Consider the following 12,754-nt stretch of genomic DNA (forward strand, 5'->3'; position numbering starts at 1 on the left):
CGCAGGCGCAGTGAGACGGCTCCGTCAGTCCCAGAGTCCGAGAGGCCGCGACAGGGTCTACCTGCGTCTGGGGTCGCCGAGCGGGCTTGTGGCGCGGCTAGGCGACGCGGGGCGGGGCGGCCGGCACAATGTCGAGGCAGGCGAACCGTGGTACCGAAAGCAAGAAAATGGTAACTTTCTACCATTATCGCGCGTGACTCCGGCGGGCAGGGGAATGGAGGCGCCCTGGGAAGGGGCCTGGCGCGAGTGCGGGTGCGGTGGGGAAAGACCTTCTGAGACCTGTGGGACGGGGAGTCCGCCCGGTGGGTCAGTCCAGGGGTGTCCCGGGCTTGAAGCAGGTTGGAGGACCGCTGGAGTAGCTCGCGCGAGGAGACCGCTCCCCCGGGGCCTGAATGCCGCTGTGCGCTGAACCAACAACAGCGACGGCAGTAAATAGCAGTAATTACCACTGACTGGCCTCCTACGCGTGTTAGGCACCGGACCACCTGCTTGACGTACACCACCTCACTGGATCCGCAGAGTAACACTACTAGGGGGAAAATGTTATGCCATTTTACAGCTCGGGGGTTATGTAACCTGCCCACATTTACACCCAAGAAGAGTTAGGATTTGAGCCCATGCCTGTCTAATTCCAAAGGTAATGCTTCGGACTGCTAGGCTGTGTTCTCTCTCACACTGCTGTGGACATTGCGAGAAGTGCTTAGATATTGGTCTTGTTAAAAAGGAACTTTCTATCCAGTAGAGTAAGAAGTGGGCCAGGGTAAGTAGTGAGTGGAGGGGCTGTATGATAGTGGGAAGGGCCTTGGTGGCTTCTTCCTTCTGGTCCTGGGAATAGGGAGACACCACATGGTCTCATAAAGTTGAGCTGGGTCTGGAGAGTAAGGTAGATAGCATTTTTCTCCAAGCTAAGGGGCCTTCCTGGTAAGTGTTCCTTTTCTGTGGCATATTCTTCTTTCAGAATTGCTTATGCCACAGTTTTGGGAATTTAAAACAGCATCTGGGCTGTGGGTGTAGCTCAGTGAGAGAATGTGTGTGCAGGAGGCCCTGGGTTTGCTCCCTAGTACCAAAACCAAAAAATAATTCAGTACTTGAGGATGCATGCTGGATAGGTGAGAGATTGTAGGTTGACACTCTACTCTAGATGGGATGATTAAAATCTTCCCACACCTTTCATTATACCAGCAACAGCCATCAAACATGGGCAGCAGGAGTCAGGAATGGTGACACACACCTGTAATCTCAGTGTCTCAGGAAGCAGACACAGGAGAATCACAATTTGAAGTTAGCCTCAGCAACTTATTGAGCCCCTCTCTCAAAATAAATAAATAAGGGCAGGATATGTAGGTCAATGGTAGTGCATCTCTGGGTTCAATCTCAATCCCTCTAAGATCTCTTTTGAGATGCTGATGATAGCAATGTCTCTTCTCCCCAGATATATTTAATGTACAAATATACACAGGGGCTGGTGATGTAGCTCACTGGTAGAGTGCTTGCTTAGCAAGTTGGGTTTGATCCTCAGCCCAGAAAAAAATAAAAACAACAAAAATCTGAAACATTTATTTATATTTTCTGGGGATTTTTTTTTTTTTAAAGACAGAGTGAGAGAGGAGAGAGAGAGAGAGAGATTTTTTTTTTTAAATATTTATTTTTAGTTCTCAGCGGACACAACATCTTTGTTGGTATGTGGTGCTGAGGATCGAACCCAGGCCGCACGCATGCCAGGCGAGCGCGCTACCGCTTGAGCCACATCCCCAGCCCCTTCTGGGGATTTTTTTAACCCCTGACAGTACTCCATGAATCACTGGTTAAGAATTTCTGTTTGCCTGGGTATGGTGGCACATTCCTGTAATCCCAGGGAGGGGCTTGGGAGGCTGAAACATTAGGATTGCAGGTTTGAAGCTAGCCTCAGCAACTTAGTGAGGCTATAAGCAATGTAGTGAGACCTTGTCTCAAAAAATAAAAAGGGCTGGGGATGTGGCTCAGTGGTTAAGCACCCCCTGGGTTCAATCCTTGGTACCAAGTAATTAAAAAAAAAAAAAGAATCTGGGAGCTGGATATGTAGCTCAGCTGGATATGTAGCCTAGCAAGGCCCTAGGTTCAATCCCCAGCACTTAAAAAAAAAAGAGAAGGGCTGGGGTTGTGGCTCAGCGGTAGAGCACTTGCCTAGCATATACCAGGCCCTGGGTTCAATCCTCAGCACCACATAAAAATAAATAAAAAAAATAAAGGTATTGTATCCAACTATAACCAAACAATAAAATATTTTTTTTAAAAAAAAAGAGAGATAAAATGTCTGTTTTGGGGAAAACACCAAGAGTTTATTATAAGAATAGAATATTTTACTAGGAAATAGTATCAAGTAGAGGAAAATGCATGGATATTGGTTGGAATTCTGGCTTACTGGATTAATTTCTCAGTTTCCTTACCTATGAAAATCCCAGGGGCTTGGGAGGCTACCTAAGATTAAATGAGATAGTGTAAAATTCAAGAAGTATCCTAAATGTTTGTTACCTCCTTTTCCTATGATATGAGCAGAGAGACATTCCTTAGTTTTCATATCTTGCTTTCATTTTTGTACACTTTTTTTCACCCGAAATAATTATTGAATATATCTTTAATATAATTTTAGCATGAATTTGTAGTTTCCACCTCCCCCAACTTAATATTCTTCATTTCATGAAGTGAGCTAGTTGGAGAGGGGCAGCAGCATACTCCTCCCCTCAAGGCCCTTTCTACTCCTGTTTTTGTACCCAGACAAGTGTACCTTTCCCCACAGTAATTCAGCCCACTCCTCATTCCATTCACAGTTACCCAGATGTTATATCCTCAGAGAGGCCTTCCTGGGACACCTGGCTGGTTCTCTATCCTCTTTCTCTATTCTGGTTTTCTGCAAAGCACTATTTCATTTTAAATAATTTTTCACTGTAAGTTATGTATTTGCTTATTTATTGTCAGTCTCCTTCAGGAAATGTAAACTCCAGGAGGGCAGAGATTTGTTTTGTTCTGTGCTCCATTCCCAGCACCTAGAATGATGCCTTGTAGTAGGCAATCAATATTTATTTGCTGAATGAATGAAATGAAGGCTTGAGTGTGTCCTTTCATTCAGTTCCTACTGGTGCCTACTCAGGACTTGTCACATGATTTTCTTTGTGGCCGCCTGGTTTTGACATGCTCCTGTCTTCTCTGCTTTGGGACTCTGCCCTTTTAGTGGCTTTCTTCCCAATCAGCCCAGCCTTATGCTAATTACTGTTTTGACTTAAGTCTTCTGAGACCTAAATGGTTGGCATGCCCAAGTAACTAGATCTCTGCTTTTTTGTCTGTATTATCAGAAACGGTTCATTGTCCATCAGACTTTACCTGAGCCCCAACTATTTGTAAAGCCCTGTGCTGGGTGCTGTGGGAGATGCAGAGATAATGTCCTAGTCCATACCTTGAGAATCATGTACTCTGCAAGGGAGACAGACGTGTACACAACACAGGGATATAGCACTGCCTGAAACTGATTCCTGGTTTCATCACTTATTTGCTTTGTGACTTTGGGCAAGTTTCTTTGTTGTTCTGAGCATCAGCTTCACTATCTTTTTGTTTTGTTTTGTTTTTGTTTAAATAAAGAAGTTAATAATAGTACTTATTAATGTTATAGTGTTCTAAGGATTAATTGAGAGAATGTGTGTAAAGCTAGCACTGTAACAGTGACCTAGAACAAAGGTAACAATGTCATCTAGCATCCTTGTTAGTGAAGTTATTAGCCTTCATACTTTTATATAAGTGGTTGGCTCCAGTGTCTCTATTCTCCAGAGCTCAGGTGAGTGAGTGCAAAATTAACAGTACTTAGAGTCTCCAGGACTGGAGGCCAGAGAATAAGAGAGGGTTGGACCTAATCTTTTTTTTGTAGCAGGGATTGAATTCGGGGGCACTCAACCACTGAACCACATCCCCAGCACTATTTTGTATTTTATTTAGAGACAGGCTCTCACTGAGTTGCTCAGTGCCTCACCATTGCTGAGGTTGGCTTTGAACTTGAGATCCTCCTGTCTCAGCCTCTTGAGCCTCTGGGATTACGTGTATGCGCCACCATGCCCAGCTGGACCTAATCTTTTTTACGGACCTCTGACCCCAGCTGCTCAAAGGGATTCACATTGGATTACCTGTTTTGACAAAAAAATAGTTTGACTCTTGAGCCTTAACTCTAAATATCAGCCACCTTAAGGATATTGGATGTCTTTGGGGGGGCACTAACTACAAGGCCTTCTGAGAACTATCACATAGTGGCTCACCTTAGGGTAGGGCTTAGTTTAACTTACTCTGCTCAGGTTGTGACTGAAGTACTTGGAGATCCTGTTGACTGCCGTAATTCCTGTGTTTTTTTTTTTGGTCTGTGAAACATAACTTTAAGTCCATTATGTCATTAGATCCTCCAAACAACCCTATGACTGGCACGACAAGGTTTTTAGTGTTACTGTTTTTGTGAGAGGAGATTGAGGCTTACAAAGCAAAGTGATTGTGAGGTAGTAAGTCCAGACTTAGATCTTCCTTCTTGTGCTTTTTTAATTGTTAGAAAGTTTCTTATATTGATTCAAAATCTCTCTTCTTATTACTTGTTGTCCTGGAACATACTTCAGGGTGCTCTCTGGCACTGTACCACATAGAAAATAATAGTGCTGAGGAATATAGCTCATAGAGCAATTACCTCGCATGCATAAGGCCCTGGGTTCAGTCCCCAGCACCATAAATAAATAAATAAATAAATAAATAAATAAATAAATAAAAATATAGCAGTGTGTTTTCTTGAGTACTTACTATGCAGCAGATACTCTGTGTACATTATCTCATTGGAATTGCACAGTTACCCTGAAGGACAGATAATTTTGGCATCATTTTACAGATGGGAAAAACTAACATTTGAAAAAAGCATTGGTTAGAAAAACAAACTTTTTACAGGACAGTGTTCAACTATAAGAAGACATTTAAATCTCAGTTATTTAGTGATCATCTATAAAATGAGTACAACTAATATTGGTTCTGCTAGTTTGGGTCCCATAGGGTCAAGGAGATAAGAACTTCTGAAGACATTCTAAAAATTTAAGAGTTAATGATCATTGCTATTATTAAATATAATTCAAAGCCATCAAATTATAAGTGTCGCAGCTTCATGTTTCTTTTTTCTCATATATATATATATATATATATATATATATATATATATATAATCTTTTTTAAGAATTCAACCTTTATTTTGTTTATTTATTTTTATGTGGTGCTGAGGATGGAACCCAGAGCCTCACCCATGTTAGGCAAGCACTTACCACTGAGCTACAACCCCAGCCCAGAGATTCATGTTTCTGTTGATGGAGGGGAATGTGGTACTTAAGTTCAGTGAAGAAATTGGACTAGTTGAATTAGCTGACCTTTTATGGCCCTATGGGAACATTTGTTTTAAGGGTCATAAGATCCCAAACCCAGATCTTTAGACTCCATAGCTCCCGTTTCTTCTCTGATTTCCTCTTCTTTCTCTTGCTCATTTTTCTCTACTGACACTGTTACTCAAACACTCAGACCTGCCAGGCATACTCCCATCTTGGGACATTTACACTTAACCACCTAATTTTTAAAAAAATATTTTTTTGGTTGTAGATGGACACAATACCTTTATTTTATTTTTTATGTGGTGCCGGGGATCGAATCCATTGCCTCACACTCTACCACTGAGCCACAACTCTGGCCCAACTACCTAATTTTTTGGGGGGGGCGGGCCCTGGGGATTTAATTCAGGGGTGCTTTTCCACTGAGCTACATCCTCTGTCCTTTTTATTTTTATTTGCTTGAGACAGGGTCTCTCTTAAGTTGTTGAGGTCCTCATTAAGTTGCTAAAGCTTGTCTCAAACTTTCAATCTTACTGCCTCAGCCTCCCAAGGCGTTGGGATTCCAGTTGTGCACTTCCGCTCCTGGCTCTGCCTAGAATTTTTTTCACCCAACTATCTTCATGAATTACCCATACCTCCTTTAGGTCTTTACATAAATGTCACCTTGGCAAAGTCTTCCCTGACTACTTATTAAAAACTAATACCTGCTGGGCACAGTGGTGCACGCCTATAGAACCTCCAGAGGCTGAGGCAGGAGTATCACAAGTTCAAAGCCAGCTTTAGCAATTTTTTTTTTAATATTTATTTATTTTTGTTTGTTTTTTTGGCGGACACAACATCTTTGTATGTGGTGCTGAGGATCGAACCCGGGCCGCACGCATGCCAGGCGAGCGCGCTACCGCTTGAGCCACATCCCCAGCCCCCAGCTTTAGCAATTTATCGAGGCCTTAAGCAACTTAGCAAAACTCTCTCTCAAAAAAAAAAAAAAAAAATTAACAGAACTGGGATGTGGCTCAGTGATTAAATGTCCCTGGGTTAAGTCTCTTGTACAAAAAATAATTAAACAAGCAGGGGATAAGGAGGGCAGCAGAATACAACTGACACTAGGATTGCTGTATGTATACACATGGATGTATAACCAATGTGATCCTGCAATCTATACAAGTGGAAAAATGAGAATTCATACCCTATTTGAATCAAATGTATGAAATGTCAAGATCATTGTTTTGTCTTGAGCAACTAATAAAAATAATTAAACAAATAAAAACTAACATTCCCCAAGATAAATGAACATAAACACTCCCTAATCTACTTTAGTGCTTTATTTTTCTTCGTAGCATTTATCACCATCTGTAAAATTATTTTTTTTAATTTATTGTTGATGGACCTTTATTTTTTTTAATTTATTTATATGCAGTTCTGAGAATCAAACCTAGTACCTCACACATGCTAGGCAAGCATTCTACCAAAACCCCAGGCCAAAACCATATTATTTTATTTATTTGGCTATATTGTCTGGTATATAGTAAATGTTGAATGATTTTCTTTCTATATCATAACCCCCTCAGTATTTTAAAAATATGAAGACCTTTAAGTTATATATTTATGTTACTATTCCAAAAAGGCTTGATTCACAGTTGGAAGATGAGGCAGATTTGCAGACTGAGAGAGGGCGTGGAGAACCTGAGTCAGGGATCACAGATCCCAGGCATATTGATTTTGTCACCATGGACAGATGTGTTCAGGACCCTGATTTTTCTTATCAGTAAATTGAGAGTAGCTGTATGTGTAAGGTGCTTGATATTATCATGATATGCATGTTACTTGGCATCGTGGTGGGCTGAGGCTCTTGGAGTCGCCGTCCAAGGGCTTATTAATAATGAAAGGAAAGCTCTCCTGATTTAATGCAGTGGTGCCAATTCTCTAGACTGGTAACTGCTGGATGGTCTCCATCCATTCATGTCCAGGCCATTCTAGTGCCAAACTTAACTTTACTGAAAATTCATTCCCCTCCTTAATAGCTTCCCTTTAATTGCCATATTTGGTAAATGGTCTCTTGGAGACACCCTGATCTGACTGTTTTAGTTCAGTTCAAAGAGCTTCCAGATTGTGAAATTGATTTTCTTTGACTCTAGTGCTGTTAAGGCTTTTTTATTTTCTGTTTATTTTTGTTTCTGTTGAGGGAGGGGCTTGTTAATATGGCAGCTTTTGGGGCTGGAGGTGTAGTTCAGTCGTTGAGCTTTTACTTAGTATGCAGGAGGCCCTGAGTTCAATTCCTAGCACCCCTATGTGCGCACACACACACAGTGCAGTTGTGGGGAGCAGTGGATACAATGAAATTGGCTAGGAATTTTTGCCCCCCCCCCATTATTTTTCTTAATAACTAGCTGTGTTTGACTTTGGGAAAATTAAATCATTCTGATCTCAGTGTCCTCTCTGAAGCGGGATTAAGTCCTACCCTTTCTGCTTTACTAAGTTGTCATTGGTTAGAAGATGAGATGAAGAAAAGGAATGTGCAGGATGTAAGGAGAAGCATTCAAATCATTATCACTGGCAGACCCTGCCACCAGGCCATGGCGATGCAGTGGGGAGCATTGTGCTGCGAGAGCTGGGCCTAAGCATTTCTTGGACTTTCTTCCCCAGAAGACTTGAAGACAGAAAGGTTTTTTGCCTCAACTCTGACCCAAGCCTCCCTCCCTGCTCCTTTCATTCTGTGGTCTTGGTATTTGCCATTCCTTTTACCTTTCACATCTCTCTGTTTCTTCTTAGGTAGGTGGCAGGATTCTTTTATTTATTTATTTGTTTGGTTGGTTGGTTTTAGGTGGTCACAATTTCTTTATTTTTTATATTTTTTATTTTTACATGGTACTGAGAATCAAACCATGCTAGGTGAGCAGGCTACCACTTGAGCCACATCCTCAGCCCCCTTTTATTTATTTTCTTTTGTAGTACTGGAGACTGAACCTAGGGACACTTTACCACTGAGCTACATCTTCAGTCCTATTTATTTTTTAACTTTTTAAAGTATTTTTTTAGGTGGACACAGTATCTATGTTTTATATTTTGTAGTGCTGAGGATCGAACCCAGTACCTCAAGCATGCTAGGTGAGCACCCTTCCACTGAGCCACAACCCCAGCCCTTATTTTTTAATTTTGAGACAGGGTCTCACTACATTGCTGAGAGTCTTGCTAATTTGACGAGGCTGGCCTCCCAAATATTTGAGGTTGCAAGCATGCCCATCATGCCTGACTAGAGTTCTTCATTCGAGAAAGAGTTTCTATTTTTTTAACTGAGGTTGTAATGGAAACCAGTTCAGGTGAGTATTGTGTTCGAGTGTATAAAAGATTGTATTTCTTTTAGACTTATCCCTTTTTTGGAAACATTCCAGCTGTGTATTAGGAGGAACATTATTTTTTCCTGTGCCTGTGACTTTGGAGAGGCGTTGTCTTAAGGGCAACGGGTTTCTTTAGGACTTCCTTCCTTCCCTGTGGACTGGCCGCTGGGTCCCTGGCTGCTCCTGGATGCAGCCTTGGGAGTGCAGCTTAGCTCTAGCTTGGGGCATTCATTCTAAGGTTTGGGAAGGCGTTCTTCAGAGCTGAAGCTAGTTTGTGAATGTCTTCTTCAGGTCTCTTTCACAGAATCTTAAGTGAATGTGTCAGCTTCCACATTGGATTCTGGTGACCTGTGCTTAGGCTTAGCGGCTGTGGTAGAGACTTGGGTTGGCAGAAGCAAGAATGACTGCCCAGTATATGAGGTACCTTTTACACCTGTTTTGCAGTGGGTCTATCTTCAGCCTTGGTATATTGACCTTGGGTCCCAAATTCCCTGACCAGTCCACAGGGGATGAGGTTTTTTCCCCACAAGCAACCATGTGATCTTCCATTGAATCCTGACAGTTGCATCGAGGCTGATCCAGATTCTCACCTGATTGCCTTTTGAATCTCTTTTAGAGCTCTGAGCTCTTCACCCTGACCTATGGGGCTCTTGTCACCCAGCTGTGCAAGGACTATGAAAATGATGAAGATGTGAATAAACAGCTGGACAAAATGTGAGTGAGCACCTTTGCAGGAGAAACGAAATGGGGCTCCCCAGCACACTGAGTTTACATTATACTTAGAGCCATGAGCAGGGTCTTCTCTCTTGTAGCCAGCATCTGGGTTACAGTTTACACTGAGCTCATTTATTGGAATGTTTTGAGATTGTCCCCATTTCCCCTTTACCAATAATAGCCTATGTTCAGACGTAAGATGTTTAGACCCATAATAGTCTCTTTAATTTCCTTCCCAGGGGCTATAACATTGGAGTTCGACTGATTGAAGATTTTTTGGCACGGTCAAATGTTGGGAGATGCCATGATTTTCGGGAAACTGCGGATGTCATTGCCAAGGTCGTTATCCTAGGCCACCTGTCCAAGCTGAAAGATTGCCATTGGGAAGCACTGCTTACCATTTTCTCTGCCCCAGGCCCTTAATTTCCTAAAAGAAACCTTACTCATGGTTTGGGAAGAGCAGATTATAAAAAAACAGGAAGAGTAATTGGGATCATTCCTGTGGATTAAAGCCTCACTGAAATTAAAGCCAGATGATCTCTGTGAAGGTACAGCGGAGTAGCATGGAGGTTAAGAAAATGGACTTTGGGCTGGGCGCTGTGGCGCATGCCTGTAAACCCAGCAAGTCGGAAAGTTGAGGCAGGATGCTTGCAAGTTCAAATCCACCCTCAGTAACTTAGCAAGACCCTCAGCAAGACTCTATCTCTAAAGAAAATATTTAAAAGGGCTGGGGATGTGGCTCAGTAGTGGTTAAGCACCCCTGGGTTCAATCCCTAGTACAAAAAAAAAAAAAAAAGAATATGGACTTTGGGCTTAGTACAGTAGTGTACAACTATAATCCCAGCAATTTAGGAGACTGAGGCAAGAGGACTGCAACGTTGAGGCTAGTCTCAGCAACCTAGCAATACCATGTCTCAAAATAAAAAGGACTTGGGGGACAGGGCTGTGGTTTAGTAGTAGAGCGCTTATCTAGCATGCGTGAATCCCTGGGTTCGATCCCCCCCACCACATAAAAATAAACAAATAAAGGTATTGTATCCAACTACAGCTTTAAAAAAAAGGATTGGGGATGTAGCTAAGAGATAGAGCACCCCGAGGTTCAATTCCCTGGTACCATCAAAACAAATAAATAAGTAAATAGGCAAAAACTATAAAAAGGGCTGGGGATGTTTCCCGTGTTTATTATTTGTGGGTTCTTGTGTAAGTTGCTTTTAACATCTTTAATTACCAGTTATCTTTAAAATGAAAAGAGCTACCTCACATGATTGTTGTAAGAAGTAAAATTATGGACACAAGCATTCAGGTAAAATGAATGCACTTAGCATAGTGTTATGCTTACAGTAAATGTTTATTGTTATTAACATTAGTGCTATTATTAATATTATACTCTATATTATGGTATAATAAATGCTAGAGCTTCCACAGCTCTGTGATGTCAGGTACCTCAGGGAGGGTTCTTTGAATTGTAAGTTCTTTATTGGCCATACCTGAAACCTTCATGAGAATTGATAGTGGAGAGAGCTTTGGAATTAGGAAATGGGTAGAGAAGGAGATCTTGAAAGTAATTCTGTCCCGGTGACCTGTATTCACCTTCAAGGAAGTGGGTTCAGGTAGCACAGACAGAGGACAGGGAGTGGGATCAGCACCTCTTGGCACTCAGATGCTGGTTCAGGGTAGCTGCCCCTGTCAGAAGATTGCTTCTCCCTTCCACTGAGAAGCACAAATAGATGCTGAGTTGTTGCTTAATTGTATGATTGAAGGGATAGGGGTGTGGAATTTTGTGTGGATGTTTCTCCTTTTATTGCCCTGATTCCTAAGGTGTCATCATCTTTCAGAGACCAGTTTTATTCCTGAGCTACTGTTTCTCTCCTTTGCAGGCCTGATGCCTTCACTGTTGTACAGTTTCTGCTGTCCTTCCCCATAGTGCTATTGTGTGTTCCCTGAACAGGTGGCGTTCAAGATGTACTTGGGCATCACTCCAAGCATCACTAATTGGAGTCCAGCTGGTGATGAATTCTCCCTCATTTTGGAAAATAACCCCTTGGTGGACTTTGTGGAACTCCCTGATAACCACTCGTCCCTTATTTATTCCAATCTCTTATGTGGGGTGCTGCGAGGAGCCTTGGAAATGGTGAGATTCCAAGTTTACCTTCTGCAACACCTGCGATGCAATAGGGTCTTGAATGAGAGAGAGAGAGAGAGAAAGAGAAGGGGCTTTGGCTTAACCCAGCCCTCTCTGCTTACAGTAGCCATGTTGGTTATATAGGATTCAAGATGGACATCTCTAGATGATGATGATCCTCCCTATGAGGCTGGGAACTGGTGCTGTCAGCCGCCTAGTCTAGGCATATCCTTTCCCAAATTGACTTACTTGGCCAGCCTCATTCCTGAGTTTCTCCTTATGGGTTAGGGCCACTGTCTTCTGCAGTGGAACACTAGACCCTGTCCTTGTAGAAAACCAGCCCTCCTTTTTGGACTGCTGTGGGTGTTGTCAATTATAGCCCCATCCCCAGTGGTTCCCCAGAGTCTTTGGCTAGGCATCTGCTCCTTCATTTTCCCACTGTCCCCTAGGTCCAGATGGCTGTGGAGGCCAAGTTTGTCCAGGACACCCTGAAAGGAGACGGTGTGACAGAAATCCGGATGAGGTTCATCAGGCGGATCGAAGACAATCTCCCAGCTGGAGAAGAATGATCATTTTCAGGACTTGAGGGTAGCCAGCAGGAGCGTTTGTTGGAATAAAAAAGGATCCAGTGCTCCCTCTGCCCTCTGGAACTCAGTGACTCTAACATAGATGTTATATATTCTTAAAATCTTGTTTCCATTCTCCATGCTAATAAAGAGCAGACTGATACAGTCCAGTTACCCCACAAGTGTGCACATTCAGAAGGGAGAAATTCTTTGCTCCCTTTCCCTTCAGAGGGGGCTGGATGTAATTGTCTTTGGTTGGACTAGAAGGAGCTCAGACCATTTTACATTCCTGTGTGAATTTTCCAAAGCAAAACCCACTTTGATCCCATTTAGAGAAGCCTGGCACATCTATCCCTGGGCCTTCATAAAGCCATTGGCAAATGTCTGCAGGGAATCCAGGCTTGTGGGGTAGAGGGTGGAGGGTTGGGAGAAGGGTGGGTAGGAATTGCTAGCTGTAGTGTGACATGCTGTAGTGCTTGCCAGGACACAGGAGCCAGTAATGCCAGAAACACCGACTTCTGGGAAGCCACCCAGGTCTCATTCCTCCCTGCTGTTTGGAGGCAACATCTCCTCTTTTTACAGAGGATCCATCCTTTTTTCTTACAAATTCTTCAATAAAGACACATTCTTGAGTGAAATCCCAATCATGTCCTG

The 12,754-nt window shown here is 42.7% G+C and overlaps 1 protein-coding gene across 1 annotated transcript; it reads left to right on the forward strand.

Moving 5' to 3' along the window:
* Positions 1–12,754, forward strand: TRAPPC3 (trafficking protein particle complex subunit 3). Its single transcript, XM_081306216.1, has 5 exons — positions 1–170; positions 9,315–9,412; positions 9,652–9,751; positions 11,361–11,543; positions 11,984–12,754. Exons 1-5 carry the CDS (start codon positions 129–131, stop codon positions 12,101–12,103), a joined length of 543 nt encoding a protein of 180 aa, XP_081162342.1. The 5' UTR covers positions 1–128; the 3' UTR covers positions 12,104–12,754.

This window comes from Spermophilus citellus (genome assembly GCF_964194105.1).
Source record: "Spermophilus citellus genome assembly, chromosome: 9".
NCBI classification, from domain to species: domain Eukaryota; kingdom Metazoa; phylum Chordata; class Mammalia; order Rodentia; family Sciuridae; genus Spermophilus; species Spermophilus citellus.

Bases quoted from the DNA above. Each gene is read 5' to 3' on its own strand.
- TRAPPC3 (XM_081306216.1), top strand. From the start codon at position 129: ATGTCGAGGCAGGCGAACCGTGGTACCGAAAGCAAGAAAATG. The intron at 9,413-9,651 runs GTGAGTGAGCAC...TTTCCTTCCCAG, and splicing joins AATAAACAGCTGGACAAAAT to GGGCTATAACATTGGAGTTC. The intron at 9,752-11,360 runs GTCGTTATCCTA...TTCCCTGAACAG, and splicing joins CTGCGGATGTCATTGCCAAG to GTGGCGTTCAAGATGTACTT.